Source organism: Mirounga leonina, unplaced genomic scaffold (genome assembly GCF_011800145.1).
Source record: "Mirounga leonina isolate KUSES-001 unplaced genomic scaffold, KU_Mleo_1.0 Mir_94, whole genome shotgun sequence".
In the NCBI taxonomy this organism is placed as follows: Eukaryota; Metazoa; Chordata; class Mammalia; order Carnivora; family Phocidae; genus Mirounga; species Mirounga leonina.
The window spans coordinates 46056082-46074845 of record NW_023270855.1 but is presented as its reverse complement, the minus strand read 5'-3'; the positions used below and the strand labels follow the sequence as shown (position 1 = coordinate 46074845).

The following is an 18764-nucleotide window of genomic DNA, read 5'->3' as shown; positions in this document are numbered from 1 at the left end:
CGCCCACCTCGCCGCCCCCTGGAAGTGCGGACGTCCCTCGCTTTCCGCAAGCGTTTGGGAAATCTATTTTGATTAAGGGTGACATTTTTGTCCCTCTCCTCCACTCAGGACTATAAAAGTATTACGAACCTACTGCGGAGAATTGGAAAATTGAGAAAAACATAAAAAATAAATAAAAATAAATTCACCCCCAATCTCCCCCTACGGGGAGACCGGCAGTCGGTGGTGCCCCAAACACGGCTGGCCCAGGAACCGGCCCGCGCACCCCGGTGGAGGTGAGGACGTGTAAGGCTTCTCAGCTTCCTCACTTCCCAAACGCATGCTTCGCGCTTTGTACGTGGGTAGCACTCAGAAATACCTGTTTTGGGGGCACCTGGGTGGCTCAGTCAGTTAAGCGCCTGCCTTCAGCTTGGGTCATGGTCCCAGGGTCCAGGGATCGAGCCCCGCATCGGGCTCCCTGCTCGGCAGGAACCCTGCTTCTCCCTCTCCCACTCCCCCTGCTTGTGTTCCCTCTCTTGCTGTGTCTCTCTCTGTCAAATAAATAAATAAAATATTAAAAAAAAAAAAAAAGAACCTGTTTTGGGGGCACCTGGGTGGCTCAGTTGGTTAAGCGACTGCCTTGGGCTGGGGACATGATCCCAGGATCCTGGGATTGAGCCCCGCATCAGGCTCCCTGCTCGGCGGGAAGCCTGCTTCTCCCTCTGCCACTCCCCCTGCTTGTGTTCCCTCTCTCGCTGTGTCTCTCTGTCAAATAAATAAATAAAATCTTAAAAAAAAAAAAAAAAAAGAAAGAAATACCTGTTTTGTTCTCCCCCACCAAGGGGAAAAGGCCTACAACAATGCGCATCAGCTGCTGCACAGAGGGATTTGTATTTTAAAGTAAAAATAATGCAAGGCCTTTATTGTTCAGAATCAGCATTCCACTCCAGAATTAGGGATGGTTGGATGAGGAACTGCTGCGCAGCGCAGAACACCAGAGCTGATGAGGGAAAAGCCTTATACCCTTCCAAGTCCCACCCCACTCAGAGTAAAGCCCAGACTCCACCTCACAGCCCCAGGCCCCCTAGCCACTCACTTCCCACCAGCTACCTCCCCATCTCATCTTTCTCCTCCAATTAGATGCTCCCTTTGGTTCAGGTGCAATCCTCCCTCAGGGACTTTGCACCTGCTGTTCCCTCTGCCTGGAGCACTGTTCCCCAACCTCCTTCTAAACCTGGCTCACTCATCCCCTTCAGATCTCTGATGGACACCCACCTCTTTTCAGAGGTTCCAATTTCATGTCACCTCCCTATCGCATCACCATATTTCTCCTTCCTGACACACCCCCTATCAGAAATAATTATTTGAGGAGCGCCTGGGTGGCTCAATCAGTTAAGTGTCCCACTCGATATCAGCTCAAGTCTTGATCTCAGGGTCATGAGTTCAAGCCTCTCATTGGCCTCCATGTTGGATGTGGAGCCTACTTAAAAAAAAAAGAAAGAAAGAAAAAGAAGAAAGGAAGGAAGGAAGGAAGAAAAAGAAAGAAAAAGAAAAGAAAGGAAGAAAGAAAGAAAGAAAAAGAAAAGAAAGAAAGAAAGAAATAATTATTTGACTTATTTATCCATTAGCCATCTGAGAGCTCTGAGAGACAGGGACTGGTGTCCCCAGCACCTAGACCTGTGGACATAGTAAGTGCCCTGTGATGGCATGATATATATGAATGAATGATCAGAGAGAGGGTGACTTTGTCCCGGGAGGTTAGGGCAGATCTCCCTCAAGAAGTGACATTGAGCAGGAGCCTGAAGGAGAAGGAGCTGGCCAGAGGGAGAGGTGAGGGAACAATGCTCCAGAAAGGGGGGACAGCAAGGCAGTTCCATGCCTGGCTCAGGACACACTCTTCTCAAATGCTACCTGTGGCAATTATGTGATCCTCACAAAGAGCCCATTTTACCTATGAAACAATAAAAGCTCAGAGAGGTTAAGAGACTTGAAGTTGTCAATATCCATCTCTAGGGGATACCAAGGATGGTGTGGTGGATCTGGCCCAGACCTATGGGGACCAGGGTGTGGAGAGGGTGGTAGACATGAATCAAAGAATCTCCGAGAACTTCCACCAGTGCCAGCCTGGGGGGGGGGGGCGGGTCTGAGAGGACTTTGCAGGGGAGCAGATGCTGAGCTGAGACCCAACGGGTGAGGATGAGGGTGGAGGAGGAGCAATCCAGGTGGTAGGCACAGTATGTGCAAAGGCCCTGAGGTGGGGCCACATCTTGGGGTATGGAAAGCCAGCATGGGTGGAGTGCAGTCAGTAAGAGGGAGACGGAGAGATGCCTGTGGCCCAAATTGAAGGGGCACATATGTTCTTATAAATCTGTGGAGAAAGAAACAGGGAAATAAGGTGAAATGCTGAAGGCAGATGATCTACAGGGAGGTTATAGCAGAATTTTATTTTCTTTTGTATTTGTTTACATTATTTCCAAATTCTCTACAGTAAATACATATTACTTATAACTAAAGGGGGAGGGAGAACAAAATTACAAATAAAAATCCCTAAATCTCTGCCTTTTACTTTTTTTTTAAGCTTTTATTATTTATTTTGAGAGAGAGAGAGCGAATGAACACGGGGAGGCGGGGCAGAGGCAGAGGGAGAGAGAGAATGTCAAGCCAACTCCATACTGAGGGTGAGCCCGATGCGGGGCTCTATCCCAGGATCCTGAGATCATGACCTGAACCAAAGTCAAGAGTCCCAGCTTAACCGACTGAGCCACCCAGGTGCCCCTAAATCTTTGCTTTTTAAAAGTCGGGAAGGAAATGCACTAAGTTCATGACCCAGATGAATTTTAATTGTCCTTTTGTGGAATTTGATCATTACTTGTGATGATAATGAATTATCAGTGGAATGGAATTATCAATGGAATTATTCAGGAATGAAGCCAGCTGTTCTTGAAGCGGGGTGGGGGGTGGGGGGTGCTGCTCGATGACTTGGGTCTTCTTGTAATTCTCCAGGCACAGAAGGAGGGGCGGGTGGGGGAGATACTGAGGCTTCTGGAGGCGGGAACAGAACGTGATACTTAAGCAGAGACGCCTTTTTTGCTTCGGGCAAGGCAGGCCCCTTCAGCGCCAGCCCGACCAGGCCAGGAGCCTGAGAAACAGCGGGAAAGGCAAGGAGAATCCCGGGGTTCACCCCGCCTCCCCTCCGTGCCTCCGTCCGCCAGGGGGCGGCGCTGCCTAACGTCCTGCTCCCAGCTGCAGAGCCTCGAGCAGGCACCACGACCCGTTTGCAACTCCGTTTCCCCATCCCTGAGGTGGGCATGGCATTAATTTGGGGTAATAGGGTTATTTAACCCCAGAGACACGTTCAATGCCCCCACATTTCTAAGATTTTTTGGAAAGGTCACAGACACCACCCTCCAACCACAATTTACCCAAGTACTAAGATCAGGCCATAAAGGAGAAACTGAGGCCCAGAAGGAGCTATGACTTGGAAGAAAGCCTCAGAGGCATCCTTCCCCCTATCGGGAGTCCGAACGCTGTGCTTTGTTGCTGTTCTATAAGAGGGAGAAAGTGGGGGGAGGACCCAGCAGGGAGTCCTGGGGCTAGGGAGAACAGAACCCAGAGACCCCAAGACAGAAACTACAGTGACTTAAAGCCGGAACTGGTGCACAGACAGCCACAGGCTCAGTCAGTCTTCAGAGACAGTTCCCGACACAGAACCCTGTCTTTCCTGCCCCACCGGAGCTCCTGAGCCAGACTCGGGTCTGGACAAAGCTTTGGTGCTAAAAATTCCCCATTCAAGTTTCCATTCTCTTGCATGGAGCTGCGTGGCAGATGAAGGGGAGGCACCTGAGGGGGGTAGGTCTCCTGGGACTGATTTGCCACCCCCTTGTGTGGGGCTACCCTAGAAGCACACAGCAGGTGCAAGCCTGGCATACAGTAGGTGCCCAATAAATACGTGATCAAGAGTGGAAAGATAAAATGATGGATGTGCCTCCAGAATGACCACTGCAGAAGGGGGACAAGGGGCCTGGCGGACACCCTCTTTCCACACCGGGGGTGGAAGCCCAGGAGGGAGATCCCAAGGGCGCTGGAAGAGATTGCTCCCAGCCCAGCCCCTCAGAAAGCTCTCTCGGCAAAGCCCGCGGTCAGACTGGACCCCAGCCAAGTGCCTCCAATTTGGCCCCAAGGTCTGCCTATAACTAGAAGCTTGGTTGTCTCCCTCAATGGGGAGGAGGGTGGAGGGGGGGAGGCAAGGCAAGGGCCACCTGGGACCTCTTTCTGGAAGGTCCATCCATCTGCCAGGAGCCATTAGGTACCAAAGGGCTCAGCCACCACATTGGCCTCCTGGTCCACGCAGGGCTTGCCCCCAGTCCTCTGGTTGTCCAGGAGTAGGGCCCCAGGGTCAGGGCTAGCTTCAGGGGCCAGAAGCTCAGTGTCAGGTGACTCCGAGACCTCCGTGTCCAAAGCTCCTTCCTCCCCCTCCTCTTCTTCCGCCTCCTCCAGAGTCAGCTCAAAGTGGAATCGGTCAGGGCCCCCCTGCTCGGGGCTGGTGAGATCCACAGGACTGCGGGGGATCTTGCTCTGGTACCACTCACGGTTGTCCTCCAGCGTGTCCAGCAGGTCCTGTGCGTCTGGGTGCACCAGATCAGCCCACGTCTCCCACAGCGGGTGCACAATGTAGTCAATGAAACCCACCTGCCGGTTGATATGGGAGGGGGGAGCTGTGCAGTGTGAGTCACCATGGAATCTAGACCTAGTCCAGCCTCCAGGCCTTTGCCCAGCTTGTTCCCTCTGTCTGGAATGCCATTTCCCGACTCCTACTCATCCTTCAAAACACTCTTCAAACAACCCCTCCTCTAGGGACTCTCCCCGGCCCCTTCTGGACACCCCCCAACCACTAAATCTTTCCTTCTATCCCAGCCCTGACCCCTCAGGGCTGGATGGATGTGTTCCCCTTCAGGGACCCCCCACATCACCCAAAACAGACATTTCCCAACTCCACCAGGGCAGATCCCTCTCCCTGCAGCCCAGAGAGAATGCGTCCCAGGCCTGACGCCACCCAGCCCAGTGCAGACCTCACCCTGAGGCCACTCCCCTTCCCCGGTCAGCTGTGGTCAAGCCAGGACTCCTGGGGTCGGCTCACCCGCCGTTTCCCTTCCCTATCCCCCGTGTCTGCTGGTGGCTCAGCCCAGGGGCCCTCAGACCTGGGACTTCTCCACTGAGGCGGTGTGCTTATCGCACATGGGGCTGATATCCAGGCCTGAGTCCCGCTCCCGGTCGCCCTGCTGGAAGAACTCGGCCATGATGCGGTCCGTCCACCGACGGTACAGCTCCAGTGGCTTGGTAGGGTTGCTGAGGTCCGCACAGTGCACCAGGTTCTGCAAGACCTGGAGAGACCACGGCTCAGGCGGGCTCTGGCCGGGCCACTCTCAGGCCTGGTAGCATCCCCAAGAGGCTGGCGCCATGAACACACCCATCTTACGGGGGGGAAGCTGAGGCCGGGGAAAGAATGGCTAAGGCATAGGCGTGGGATTCTAGGTGCCTCTGTTTCTTCAAGTTGGATGCACAGTTGGTGCTTCAGAAATAAAGCGAAATGAGAGCCATGGACACGGCGGGGGGGGGGGGGGGGGGGGGGGCCGGGGCCCTCCCGGCCACACACCTGGATGCGGTCGGAGTAGTTGTCCAACAGCAGGACTCCAAGGCTTGTCACCTTCTTGGTCTCCACCATCGTCTTGAGGTCAGCCAGAAGGTTCATGTGTTTGGACATGTCTGTGGCCAGGACCTGGGGGGCAGACAAGAGAGGATGACAAGTATGAGGACCGCACCTGTCCCATCCCTCACTCCCCACCTTCCAGACACCACACCCACTCTGACCCTAAGTCCCCTGAACCTCAGTTTCCTCATCTGTGAAATGGGGGGCTGTAACAAGATTCACTGCAAACCCAGTTCACAAGGGGAACTGAGTCAATGGTCCCTTGTCCAAGGTTGTTGGGTTCTTGGGGCGCATCCCACATATGGGACCAGGGCAAGGGGGAGGGAGAGTAAACTGGGGACTGAGGTGAGCTGTGCCTGATGGCAGTGGTGAGGCCCAGCAGAGGGTACGGCCTGTGCAAAGGCCCTGGGGCTGGATGAGCTGAGGAACATAGAGGAAGCAGTTGAGGCTGGAGTGAGTGAGTGCAGTAGTAATGGAGGGTGAGGATTGCAGTGGGTCTCAGGGAGGAGTGGGGGATTTATCCAGAGGGCCATGGGAGCCACAGGTGGATCTAAAGTCAGGAAGGACCTGCCTTGGCGCTCCCCAACCATTCCCCTGTGGCCACCACGTGGCCAAAAGGGCTGTTTTCAGCCATTTGGAAGGAAGTTCAGCTCTGAGCACAGCTGTTTAAAAGTCAGCTGGAAAAAAAAATCAACTTAACTGGACCCATGCAGAGCCAGCCCAGGAGTGATCCACATGTAGCCCATGGGCTTCTTTGAGAATCAGATAAAAATCTCAAAAATTCTCCCCAAACCTCCCATCTGCCTCAGTGATGCACCCACTGGGGGTACCTATTGCCCAAGGCCTAACTCCACCTCACCAAACTTTTAATTGTCCTTCACTCAGAGCCTTGGTTTCCTCTGAGCTATCCCCACATGCTGTTCCCTCTGCTGGGAACACTCCTCTCCCACCTCATGGCCCTCCACACCCTGCAGGCCCCACTGACTTCAGTGTTCCCTTCTGGGGAAGCCCTCCTCCACCTTGAGTATCCCCCCCCCCACCCTGGCTCTGTCTTCAGGTCTCCCATTATGGCTCTGCCTATGGGTCCATCTCCCTCACAGACCATGAGTCTTTTTTTTTTTTAAGGTTTTATTTATTTATTCATGAGAGACAGAGAGAGAGAGAAGCAGAGGGAGAAGCAGGCTCCCAGGGAGCCCGATGCGGGACTCGATCCCAGGACCCTGGGATCATGACCTGAGCCGAAGGCAGACGCTTAACGGTCTGAGCCACCCAGGCGCCCGACCATGAGTCTTTTTTTTTTTTTTTTTAAAGATTTTATTTATTTATTTGAGACAGAGAGAATGAGAGAGAGAGAGCACATGAGAGGGGGGAGGGTCAGAGGGAGAAGCAGGCTCCCCGCCGAGCAGGGAGCCTGATGCGGGACTCGATCCAGGGACTCCAGGATCATGACCTGAGCCGAAGGCAGTCGCTTAACCAACTGAGCCACCCAGGCGCCCCCGACCATGAGTCTTATAAAGGCCAGAACTCTACCGGTCATTGGCACAGGGAAAGCACACAATAAGTGTCCAATAAATGCTTGTTACATTAATGAATGAGGGGCTCCTGGCTGGCTCAGCTGGTAGAGCATGTGACTCTTGATCTCAGGGTCATGAGTTCAAGCCCCATGTTGGGTGTGGAGGCTGCTTAATTAAAATAATAATAATAATAAAATTAATGAATTGAGGCACAAGACCCCAAAACTTAATGTTGTGTTCTGATCTGAAAAATATCAAATGGGCAGACTTAGGCCAAGATCACCCTGTCCCATTCCTAGCTGTGGCCTTACCATGTCGATGACCATCCTGCGCAGACTCAGCCTCTGCTTGGCGCTGAGGTTCTGGAAGATGTCGCAGTTCTCTGCCTGCAGCAACTTGAAGCCCACGGCCAGGTGGTGGTTCTCCAGCACAGAGGCATCATTGTACATAAGTGCAAGCTCTGAGTCTGCGGGGGAGGCAGAGAGCCTCAAGACCTGTGCACCTGCCCACTCCACCCAAAGGCAGGTTTCGCAAGCCCTCGGCAAACTCCTACTCATCCGTGGAGGCCCCACCTCTAATGCCTTCTACTCCATGAAGCCTTCTAAAATTCTGTCTTTCCCCCTAGCCCTGCCCTGACTGCAGGGCTGGGGCATCTGTGTTCAGCTCTGCCTCCTCGAAACAGGGGACTCCTTGAGGCCTTGGCATGGTAGGAGACAGTGCATACTGAGTGCTGCTTGACTGAACAACTGAGTTGTCATCTTATTAGACTCTGGGATCGTTGAGTAAGAAGGCTCCACTCCTGTCCCCAGCTCTCCAAGGATGTATACAGAAGGCACCCAATAATTATTTGACTGAGTTCTTCAGAAACTGAGCTTTAAAATCTTTGTGGCCCAGGGCAGTTCTGCCACAGTTGTTATTTTCTCATTTATTGAACTTTAAAATCTTTGTGGCCCAGGGCAGTTCTGCCACAGTTGTTATTTTCTCATTTATTGAGCTTTAAAATCTTTGTGGCCCAGGGCAGTTCTGCCACAGTTGTTATTTTCTCATTTACTGAGCACCTACTGTGTACCTGGAACCGCTCTGAGCACCTAAGGGAGGGATGGTCTCCGCCCTTTCGCAAACAGGGAAACTAGGCTCAGAATAGGAGTGGGTGGGCCCGAGATGATCACATGACTGACAGGTGGCGGCAGGGCCCCGCCCCCAACTCACTGGTGTTAATGAGAAACTGGTTGGAGACCCCAGGATGGTCCACATCATGGATGGCGCTTGCAAAGATGGCAGCCAGGATTTCCAGGTCTGTGAAAACGGCCTGAGCAGGCGCGAGGCACGAGAGGTAAGGGGTGGGCTCTCTGCCCCCTGCACCCACCCTGGCTGCCTCTAGCCTTAGGGTAGTACCTCGAGGGCAGGTGTGGCCAGCAGCACATGCGTGGACTGAGCCACATCAGCGGCGTGTAGGCTGTTGTGGTAGGCCACATCGGCATGATAGTGACTCTCCAGCGTCAGAAGGTAGGTGACAAGTGTGTCCGCTGGGATCTGAAATGTCTTGAGCAGGTCCCGTTCCTGGTCCATCACAGGCCTCCAGTCACTATGCCTTCCCTCCTTCTGAACTCCTATCCATGCCTCAAATGCCCCCTCTTCCAGGATGCCCTCCCATCTCTCCCTCTGAATTCCCTTGGTCCCTGTCCTTCCCGTCTGGTCTATCCCTGACCTCACAAGGCTGGGGTTATCTTTGTCCAGTTGTTCCCTCCAAGACTGGGTCTCTTCAGGGCCAGGCTCAGGGCTGAGGCTTGTTGACAATGAATTTTTCAACATGAAAAATCCATCCTTCAATATGCAGCTTAAAATATGCCATTCAGGAGTATCAGGGAGGATTTGAAAATGAGTGTCCCTGGAGGTCTTGGGGTAGGAAGATGTGAAGGAAAGAAACTCCAGTCGCCCTGTGAGGGCAGGTAGGTACCTGAAAGATGCTGAATATGATGGTTGTGAGGGGCCGGTTCCCACTTAGTTCTGCCACCTTGAACACATCAAGCCCCCACTTGTTGGTGTCTTCCAGTTCCTAGAATGTGCAGAACTGGAGCTTAACTCCAGCTCACCTTCCTCAGGCCCTGGACCCTTGACACCCCCCACCAGGCCCCAGGTCCTACAATGAGCCCCACCTACCCAGTATACAAGCGGGCAAACTGAGGCCCAAGATAGGGCATCCAAGCAGAGCCACAACTCAAACTCAAGTCTCAGGATTCCAGTTGGGGACCCACCTTGGCCAGCTGCCCCTCCTGGTCAGTCTGGACCCCAAAGCGTGGGACGGTGGCTGCAGAGAGGCTGGCACTGTGGGGGACCCCACGCAGGCTGCTGATCTGGGACATGGGCCTTGGGGTCTCCATGGGGGTCACCCTGGGCAACTCCATCTCAGTCTGCTGGTCTGTAGATGGAGCAGGGTGGGGCTCAGGGAAACTGATTCAGAACTGCTGGGGTCATCCTGCCTAGCCTCAGGTCCTGGATCTTGCCAAGCCTCAGGACCAACCTATTTCCTTTTTACCTGTATCAAAGTAAGCTTGGAGTAAAGTCCCTATCTGGCCTGTAGCTACTACCCTTCTCCTCTGTTCATGGCTGATCTCAAGGACCCTTCTGTTTGACATTGCCCTTGGGTACCTGGGGTTCAGTATTTTTCCCCAAACAGTCAAATGTCCTTTCCATCTCCCAAGCTGGAGACCTAGCTGTCTCCATGTTCACTGCATGTCCCCCTTGGAAAACTTCTACACATGCTTCAGAACTCTAGCTTTAATGTCCTCCTCCTCCTGAAAGTTCCCTCTGTTCTTCCCTGTGGTCCATCTCTGACCCCTGGGGTTGGAGGTGTCCATGTCTGACTCTGTCTTCCCCAGATCGAGGTCTGTAATACAAGACTTTCTTTTTCTTCCTTCTTTCTACCTCTATGATGTTGCCCAAGCAGTGACCCACCACAGCTCACCCAGGAATGTTTGCGAGATGTACTCGGACACCTGGTTCCCAGAGCGGCTGGTTTCGGACAGGTGAGTTAACTCCCGGTTCAGCATCCGCTTGAACTGCAGGGGAAGGTGAGGGCAGTGATGATGGGGGCACTGTGGGCAGAAGCAAATGATCTCGGCTATCTGGTCCTCCTCACCTTGTTGGAGGCCATTTCCCCCACTGAGTGCCGTGTCTGCAGTGTCTCCAGCTGATCCAGACACCAGTCCAGCTCGTCCAGTGTCTCCAAAGCCAGCTTCTGCCCAGTGTCCTCTGGGGGCCAAGCTGGTCAGGGGCTGCCTCAACCCCCCTCGGGGACCCTGCGCCCCTCATGCCTCTATCTCTGCATCTGGACCCTGGAGCCCTTCCCAATAAGGTCATTAAGGACCCCAGGATCTGAGTGATAGATCTGTTCCTAAGTAGCTGTGTGACCATGAGCAGGTCTCTGCCCTCCCTGGGCCTCGGCCTCTCCATCTGTAATATGGGCGTGGAAGACTCCATCCCCAAGGGTGTTTGGGGGATTACAATTAGCAAAGCCTAAGGACTCATGGGCGGAGTAGGTCACCATGGAGAGGAAGTTCACAGCTGTCCAGCAGTGGGAGGAGGGAGGAGGAGCAGGCAAGTTACCTGTAGGTGGAGGGGGCTGACTGCCAATTAGGGGGTTCTCGACTGATGCCTGCCTGCGGTAGGGATGGCCTCCGTCACTCATACAGCCCTGCCTTCAAGTCTCCCAGGCCCCGCTCCCACCCAGCATACCCCACCCCTTCCCGCCGAGGTGCGGGCCGTATTCTTTCGGGTCGGGCCCTGCCTCAGCCGGGCCCACCTTGTCTTCAGGCCCCGCCCCTCCAGGCCTGGTCCCGCCCCCTCCTCCAGCCCAGCCCATCTCTCCCGCAGGCCCCGCCCCGATGCCTGCGCTTGTCGGCCCCACCTCGCTCCGCCAGGCCCCGCCCCCGCCCCGCCCTCTGCGTACTTGGCTGCCCCGCGTTGTTGCAGGTGGGCAAGGGCTGCGACGTTGCTCCGAACTGTCCTCAGACTGGCTAGGACCTGTCGGAAGGGGCGTGATCAGCGTTGGAAAGCGGGGGTCGGATCTGCCTGCTTGGCTCACGGGAGGAGGGGCAAAGTGCGGGCACCCACCTGGGCAAAGGGCGTCACAATCATGTCTTCTCCGTGTCTGCGGGGAGATGGGACATCAGGAAGGGCGGCCAGGAGAAGACCTCACGCTGGTTCCCATCTTGCAGCTTTTATCCATACTATGTCCTCACCTGAGCGCGTCCTCCCCTCGTGACTCCTCCTTTGGGTGTCCTTTTGCTCCCCCAGCTCCCCTCACCTGTCTCTTCCCCATCTCACAAATAGGGAACCAGGGGCGACAGAGATCTTAATAGAGGCAGGGTGGAAATTATTGTATTTCTTTTTTCATTATGGCTACCAGGAATCTCAAATCGAGGTGTTTGTTCTGTTGCTGCTAATTGGACTTAATGTCTCCGGATTGCCACCCAACCCCAGCCTCAGTTCAAGCACAGAGAATTACCGGTTATCATTCTCCGCATGCTCAACCGCATAAGTGAGCTGTCTGGAAAACACCTACTTAAACCTCAAAGCCCAGTTCAAATGACCACTTGAAGGAGGTGTGCTGAATGGAGGAATTAAGAAAGGAGGGAAGAACAGGGAGGTGTCATCCCACCAGCCTTGGACTCACAGATCGCTAGCCACAGAGGAGTTCCGGGACATGGCCTTGGGGGAGAGTTCGTAGTCACTGTCCGAGCGGTACAGGAAGGACTCTCGCCTCTGGCTGTGCTGAGCAGGGGCCTGGCTGACCTGACCAAGGCCAGGCCCAGCCTGAGGGTCCAGGGTGCTTCTCCCACATGAGAATCCATTTTCCAGGTCAAAGCTGAAGGCAGATTAGGCTTGGTCAGAGCCTCGGGTCCCGGCATGTGGATGCCTGGCTGTGGCCCACATCCTCCCTGGGGCTTCGATGGGTTGGACAGAAGTAGCCTCCAGTTTGTCCACCTGCCCCACAGTCGCACCCCTACCCAGGGGACCTGTGCTCCTCATTCTTCTGTCTCCACATCTGTACCCCAGAGCCCTTCCCACTGGGACCAATCTGGACCCCGGGACATGAGTTTCAGATCTGTCCCCATGTGGTTGTGTGACCATGGGTAGGTTTTGGCCTTTCTTTGGACATCAACCCACCTGGTCTCTAATATGGGCATGGTATACTCCTTCCCCGATGGCACTTTTAGGGAGTAACCACAGAGCATGAGCGGACTGCCGCTGTGTACCCGTACTAAGCAGTAAACTAAGGTCTATGTCACATGAAAAATTAATCGGGACAGCAAACAACTTCCTGGGCTTTCCTTTCTAGAGGGAGCCTGGGTCCAGCTTGGATCTGACATGCTCCAAGGCTCCCCCAGCCAGCTCTGTCCTCGTTCAGATCACCTGTCCTCACCCCCAGCTCCCAGGCCCCAGGCTCATTCCATATGGCCCTGCCCCAACCTTGTCGACCATGCCCCCAGCTCACTTGCCCGTGTCCTAAGTTTCCCCACTCCCCTGCAGCACCATCCTCTCCCCAGTGCCCCTTGTTGCAATAATCCCCAACACCCCCTCCCAGCTCTCAGCCCTGTGTCTCTGTCAGGCCACACCCGGACTGGGTAAGGGGGACTACACCCCTATCCTTTGGGATTACAGATCAGAGAAAAAGTGGGAGGGGCCGGGGGGAAATAGAAGTTCAGGAGAGGAGTTAGTAGGAGAGAGAGGGGCTGCCGGTGTGGGGGTCATGGGCTTTTGAGAAGGGAGAAGGGGATAGGCAGGAGAGGCGAAGCCAGGAAGACACCGGGGACCTCCCAAGACACAGGGCTCCTCGCCAAGGGCCAGTGTCCACCTGGTCCCCTGCCAAGTGACCCCATCCCAGTCCACCCGGCGGGATCAGCATCTGCCAGAAGACTCCGAGCGGGGGATTCGGCTCAGACCGCAGTGGGGGTGGGGGATTCGACGGGATTCTGTCCAGTTCGGCTGGATTCGGTCCGGCTCCGTCACGTACAGCCACGTTTGACCCGATTTGGGTCTGATCACACATGTTTGGGCCTGCTCCAGATAGGTTCTGGACCAGATAGGGCCTCGGTGGGTTGGGCAGAAGTCGCCTCCAGTTTGTCCACCTGCCCCACAGTCGGCACCCCTACCCAGGGATCCTGTGCCCCTCATTCCTCCGTCTCCACATCTGCACCGCAGAGCCCTTCCCACTGGAACCAATCTGGACCCCGGGACTTGAGTCGCGCGAATTCGGCAAGATTCGGCTACGTCCGACCCCGCTCAGGCAGGTTCGGAGGCATACGGGCATGTTCGCCTAAATCCGGCTGCGCTAGGTTTACGAACAAGCCCGGGTGGCCCTCGGCCCGAGTCGCGCATTTTCGGCCTAGTCCGGCCTCACTCGGGTATGTTCGGACGTAGTCGGCTATGTTCGGCGGTCTCGGCCTTTCCGAATTCGGCGCTTCCAAGAGAATCCCCAGACAGCTGGGGCTTCCGATCCCCCGCTTCGTGACGTCACCCTGAGGGGCGGGTGCCTCTTAACCCTATCCTGCCCAGGCCGGGGGCTCGGAGGGTAGCAAAGAGACACGCAGGAGGGCCAGCGGCGGCCGATACCCAAACCTGCCCTCGGAAGGGGAGCCTTGGGAGTGGCTACCCCCTACCCCTCCCTTGCCTCTCCCCAAAGTTTCTGGAAGAGCAAACCCATGGATCAATAGGGAAACTGAGGCCAGGAGAGGCAACAGGGTGCTGGATTAGAATCCAAGTAATGGATGCGGAGGGTTAAGGGCTGGCTGGGCGGGGATTTTCGCGCCGCGAGAAAAGCTGTTTTTCTTTCTGCTCTAAACTTAGCCGGGAGCGATGGGGTCAGACCGTGGTTCCATGACGCGGGCGGCTCGGGGCGAGGTCGCCTGGACTGTGGGAACCGTGCGTCTGTCCATCGGTTGGATAGATAAACTGAGGCAAGGGGGCCTCAGAGGGACCCACCCTCCTCCAGCCTCACCTTCTGGGACCGAAGGCTCTCCCTCGACGCCCCTGAACTCTCTCCGGAACCCTCCGCGGGGACCCCTCTTCGCAGGCGTCTAGTGCGCTGGTGGCACTCTCCGGGACCTGGGACACCCCACCCCTCCCGGACTGAAAGGGCGCCATCAAGGACCACGGTCACGACTGCCTCCACCCTGCCAGCTGTCACTGGCCGTGTGACCTTGGTGAAGGGACCTTCAGTCCCTGAGCCGACAGGTGCCAAATTATCAAGCGAGTGCTAATGTGGCACGAATCCAGAGCAAGGTGCCAGACACAGTCGGCGCCCACAAGCCCCACCTCCGACCCCAGCCTCGCCCCCGCGCCCCACGAGGTCACAGCTTCCTGAAGGGGTCGGGATTAGAACCCAGAACGGTGGATGGAGTCTTCCTAGGACGCAACCGAGCGCGGCTGCGAGGAACCTGCGCTCAGCGCAGATCCGCTTTCTGCGTGGGACACGGAACTCGCCCTCTTACACTGCGAACACCCTGCTTCGAAGGCCCCCCGTCAAATCAGGTCTTCCCCTGTAGACACCGAAGGCTTGGTGTTTGGCCCCCGGGCCATCTCGGTGTTGGCTCCGGGACTGATTGGGGAGCGAGAACAAGGGGAGGAGTCATTCCTCCTCCCCTCCCTCGCAGGGCGTTCAGCAGGCTAGGGTCAGGAGGAGACGTGAGCCTCAGCCCGTCCTGCTCTGGGCCACACAGCTGGAAAGGGACAGACGCTGGTCCCTCGGGCCTTTGTACAGGCAGCGGGTGGAGGGAGAGACAGATAGAGATAGATAAAGACAGAGTCTCCAAGTACGAGAGAGGGAGATAGGGCAGGGGGAGAGAGATATCGAGAAAGAGAGGGAGGGGCAGAGCGTCCCTACCCTGATTCCCGACCCGGCTCCAGCTGTCCCTGACTTTGCCCTTCCCACCTCCAGCCTAGCTGTTCTGGTGACCCCCGCCAGGCCCTCCGTCTCGCCTCACCACAGCGGATGGGCCACAGTGAAGCGCCGCTGCAGGCGGATGCTCTGGTTCACCAGGAGTTTCCTGAAGAGCCCCGGGGAGCCGCGCGGGGAGCCCCGAGGGGAGCTGGACCCGGGGGCCGGGGCGGGCGCGGGGGGTCCCTGCATCGCCAAGATCGCGTGGAAGCTGAACCCAGCGCGGGCTGCGCGGGACCTTTTCTGGACAGCCGCGGGGGCGGGGCCCGGCGGGGAGGGGGCAGAGGGCGCACCGACTCCGCCTCGCCGCTGGACCTCTCCATGATGCCCCTACCGGGACAAATGGGGAAACTGAGGCACTGAGCTGGCCGCAACTCTCTGCTCCCTCCCTTTGGGGGTGGCCCCCGTGGGTCCCAGAACCCGGATCTTAGCCACTTCCCTCTGTCAACACGACCACAATTAGGGCAGCTTGTTGGGTTGACAACTTGGCTGAAGAGTGAAATGCGGAAGTCAGAAAGGGAAGTGTCCTCCATTGTGAGAGGGTCACCGAGGCACGGAGTTTGCCAAGGGGCTGCTCAGATCCCGTGCAGTGTTTCCAATACCCCTCTGCCCATTTTCTATATGGAGAATATGAGGCCTGAAGCCACCAGGGCTGCCCCAAAACTACAACCCTTTACCAGGTGGGGAAACTGAGGCTTGGAAAGAGGTAGTAACAGGCACATGGCTTTGCTGCAGGACAGCGGGTTCGAACCCAGCTCCCCTTCTCCCAGTCTCCCTCCGCAAGTCCCCACATGACCCCCACCTGCTCTGACATTCCCCAGGCCCTGTCTCTGGATCCTTTCCCCTCTCTTGCTGTCTCTACTGGACAAACATCCGCACTCCACTCCCACCAGATCTTCCGTCTGTGAAGCATCAGCTGCCTCTCCCCTGCCCCAGGAAGGACCCCAGGGGGCCTGGAATGGGAGATTCTGGGGGCTTTCAGGGATCTGTACCGCGTGCTCTATCCTCTGAATGCTGGCATTGGGTGGCCCTGCCCCGTTCCACAGAAAAGGAAACCAAGTCTCAGGGTGTCACACTTGGTGGCAGGACCTTGAATGTCCATGTCTTAAGCAGAGGCAGCTGAGGCCCAGGGAGGCTGGGCCTCTCAGCTGAGGCCTCACAGAAGCTCTAAGTCCAACTGTGTCCCTGCTGGGGGATGACATCCCCTCCCCTGCCTGGGCTTTGTCCAGGGGACTTCATGCATTTTTGGGGTCCCTAGGCAAATGGCACCCACATTTCTGACACTCCGAGGGGAATGTGATGTACAATGGGGTGATTAGAGCTTCAGTGGAGGAACCTGAGGTGCCACAGGGAGGAGACTCTGACTCTCTCCTGACTCGCAACCATCCCATTGTCCCCATTGTACAGGTGAGAAAATGGAGGCTCAGAGAAGGGGCATACTGGGGCCCAGCAGTGCAGAGAGTCTCAAGGACCTGGCTGGGAACCCCCTCCTGCCCCCATGGCCCTGCAACCGGACACCTGGTGGGAACCAGACTCACTGTCAAAAATACCATCTGTAGTTGCTGTGGTTGGACCTAATTATAGCCAGTCCCCAGGGGATAGAGGCTGCCAGGATCAGTCTGGTGGAGGCACTGGGGACAGGGTCAGAGGAGCCTCGATACCACCTCGGCCCCATGGGAGGGGCTTGTAAGGGTCCCATGTCCCTAAGGAGAAATAGGCACGGAGAGATTCAGTCTCTCCCCAGAAGTCACAGACATGAAATGGAAAGCTAAGACGAAATGCATCAATACCAACTGCTTCCTAGTTGCCTGGAGCTGAGCCAAGGGCGGCACGTGTAAAAGTCATTTGATTTTCAGAGCAACTCTACAAAGTGGGGACTATCACACTCATTTTGTGGATGGGGAAACTGAGGCACAGGGAGGTGGTGTTCACTTGCTCGAAGTCACATAGCCCTGAGCGGCAGGGCCACGGGGTCAATCAAGCCTAGGCTGGAGGGCTCCCTAGCATGTGCCCTCTCCCAATTAATGCTTAACTGACTCTATCCTCACTCAAGTCCCAGAGGCTACTCTGACATTCATGTTTTATCAAGAGTTTTAATAGTTTAATGGTTTGAAACATTAATAGATTCAACTTTAAATATTTTATTACCAGTTTTAACAGTAATGCTCTATTAATAGATTTTGGGATGGAGAAAATGAGCCACAGAGCCAAGACTCAGCATTTGAAGCCTGGTCTGCTTGACTCTGGGAGGCCCCAAACCCAGCCGGGTAAGGGGCTGAGGCTGAAGGAGGGGTGGACAGGAGGACCCCCATCCTGACTTTGTCCCTGTGTCCTGCCTGACAAGGAAGGGCCCAGCACTCTAGTGCCCTTAGCATATCATCAACTGGAATTCCCCCACTGAAGCAGTCCTTCCTTTGGCAGACACTTTTCTCCTCTGCCACCAGATGGCCCCAGTGAGACAGGAGGTGGGTGCTGTTATGCCCATTTTACAGACAAGTAAACTGAGGTCTGGAGAGGAGACATGATTTGTCCAAGTCCCCATGAGAATCTATTTTTTTTTAAGATTTTATTTATTTATTTGAGAGAGAGAGCGCGCATGAGCGGAGGGGAGGGGTAGACAGAGAGGGAGAGGGAGAAGCAGACTCCCTGGTAAGCAGTAAGCCTGACACAGGACTGGATCCTAGGATCCTGGGATCATGACCTGAGCTGAAGGCAGACGCTTAACTGACTGAGCCACCCAGGTGCCCCCTCCCCCACCCCCATGGAGAATCTAGACAAAGAGAGGAGAGCAGGGGCTGAGTCAAGTGTATATAAATGCTCACATGGGTCAGATCTCACCCTCCTCTGCTCCAGACGCTTCCAATGGCTCCCTATTGCCCTTCCATCTCAATCCATACCTCTCTGAGGGCCTTGTGTGGCCTACCCTTTTGAGGTCTGAGCCTCCCCATCCCCCTCCTCTTGGCTCACTCTGCCTCAGCCTCATCTCCTTCCTTAGTTTTCCTTGAACCAGTCAAGTTCACCCCCACCCCATGCCCTTGCTCAAATGTTCTCCTGCTGACTCTTCATGTTTCAGATCATAGGTGGAGCATGACCCCTCCAGGAAGCCCTCCCTGACCAGCTGGGTAAATATTCTCAGAGCACCCTTCCCTCATGGGTACAATTTTACATTTCCTTGTCATGATTACTTGATCTGGATCTGCCTTGCCCCCCAGGCCCTCAAAGGCAGGACCTGCGTTTGCTGACAGCTGTGCCCTCAGTGTCTGGCACGCGGTAGACGCTCAATAAATGCTTGTAAGTAAATAGAGAGTCTCCTCCCCCCTCCCTTCAGCCACAGCGATCTGTGTTGAGCTCTTCATATACCTGATCCTCTTGAGTCTAAGGCTTTGCACATTCTGTTCATTCTGCTTGGCATATCTTTCCCTTCAGTCCTCCTGGCTAAATTTTCTTCATCCTTCAGTTTAAGCTTAGATGCCACCTCTTTCAAGCCATCTTTTCTCACCTCCTACTCACCCAGTGCTGGATCAGAAACCTCCTCTGGGCTCCCCTGGCACCCTGAGCTCTCCCCATCACAACACAGATCACCCTGTGCTATCTCCACCTGGTATAAGTGTCTCCACCATGAGCC

General features: G+C 55.5%; 1 protein-coding gene and 1 long non-coding RNA gene across 4 annotated transcripts in view; one reads left to right on the top strand and one right to left on the bottom strand.

Moving 5' to 3' along the window:
- Positions 1–2703: 2703 nt before the first annotated feature.
- PDE4C (phosphodiesterase 4C) lies at positions 2704–15718 on the bottom strand. 3 transcript variants are annotated; one of them, XM_034996479.1, is made up of 15 exons: positions 15186–15718; positions 11876–12067; positions 11314–11350; positions 11150–11223; positions 10807–10859; positions 10340–10452; positions 10166–10259; positions 9456–9619; positions 9158–9256; positions 8596–8760; positions 8410–8509; positions 7512–7666; positions 5633–5755; positions 5178–5360; positions 2704–4668 (listed from the first exon to the last, which is right to left on the bottom strand). In XM_034996479.1, exons 1-15 carry the CDS (start codon positions 15329–15331, stop codon positions 4282–4284), a joined length of 2085 nt encoding a protein of 694 aa, XP_034852370.1. In that variant the 5' UTR covers positions 15332–15718; the 3' UTR covers positions 2704–4281. The 3 variants fall into 3 exon arrangements, with proteins under 3 accessions (XP_034852370.1, XP_034852371.1, XP_034852372.1); XM_034996480.1 differs by lacking the exon at positions 15186–15718 and adding an exon at positions 14201–14543; XM_034996481.1 differs by lacking the exon at positions 15186–15718 and having other exon boundaries at positions 11442–11952.
- LOC118004933 overlaps positions 14563–18764 on the top strand; it is a 20828-nt gene continuing 16626 nt past the window's right edge. The window contains exon 1 of the long non-coding RNA XR_004677741.1: positions 14563–14733. This is a non-coding gene — a long non-coding RNA (uncharacterized LOC118004933). The remainder of the gene's footprint in view (positions 14734–18764) is intronic.

Excerpts from the sequence above, each read along its gene's own strand:
- PDE4C (XM_034996479.1), bottom strand. The coding sequence starts at position 15,331 with ATGCAGGGACCCCCCGCGCCCGCCCCGGCCCCCGGGTCCAGCTCCCCT. Across the intron at positions 12,068-15,185 it reads ACTGTGGCCCATCCGCTGTG|CTTTGACCTGGAAAATGGAT; the intron begins GTGAGGCGAGAC and ends ATCTGCCTTCAG. Across the intron at positions 5,756-7,511 it reads GCAGGATGGTCATCGACATG|GTCCTGGCCACAGACATGTC; the intron begins GTAAGGCCACAG and ends TCTGCCCCCCAG.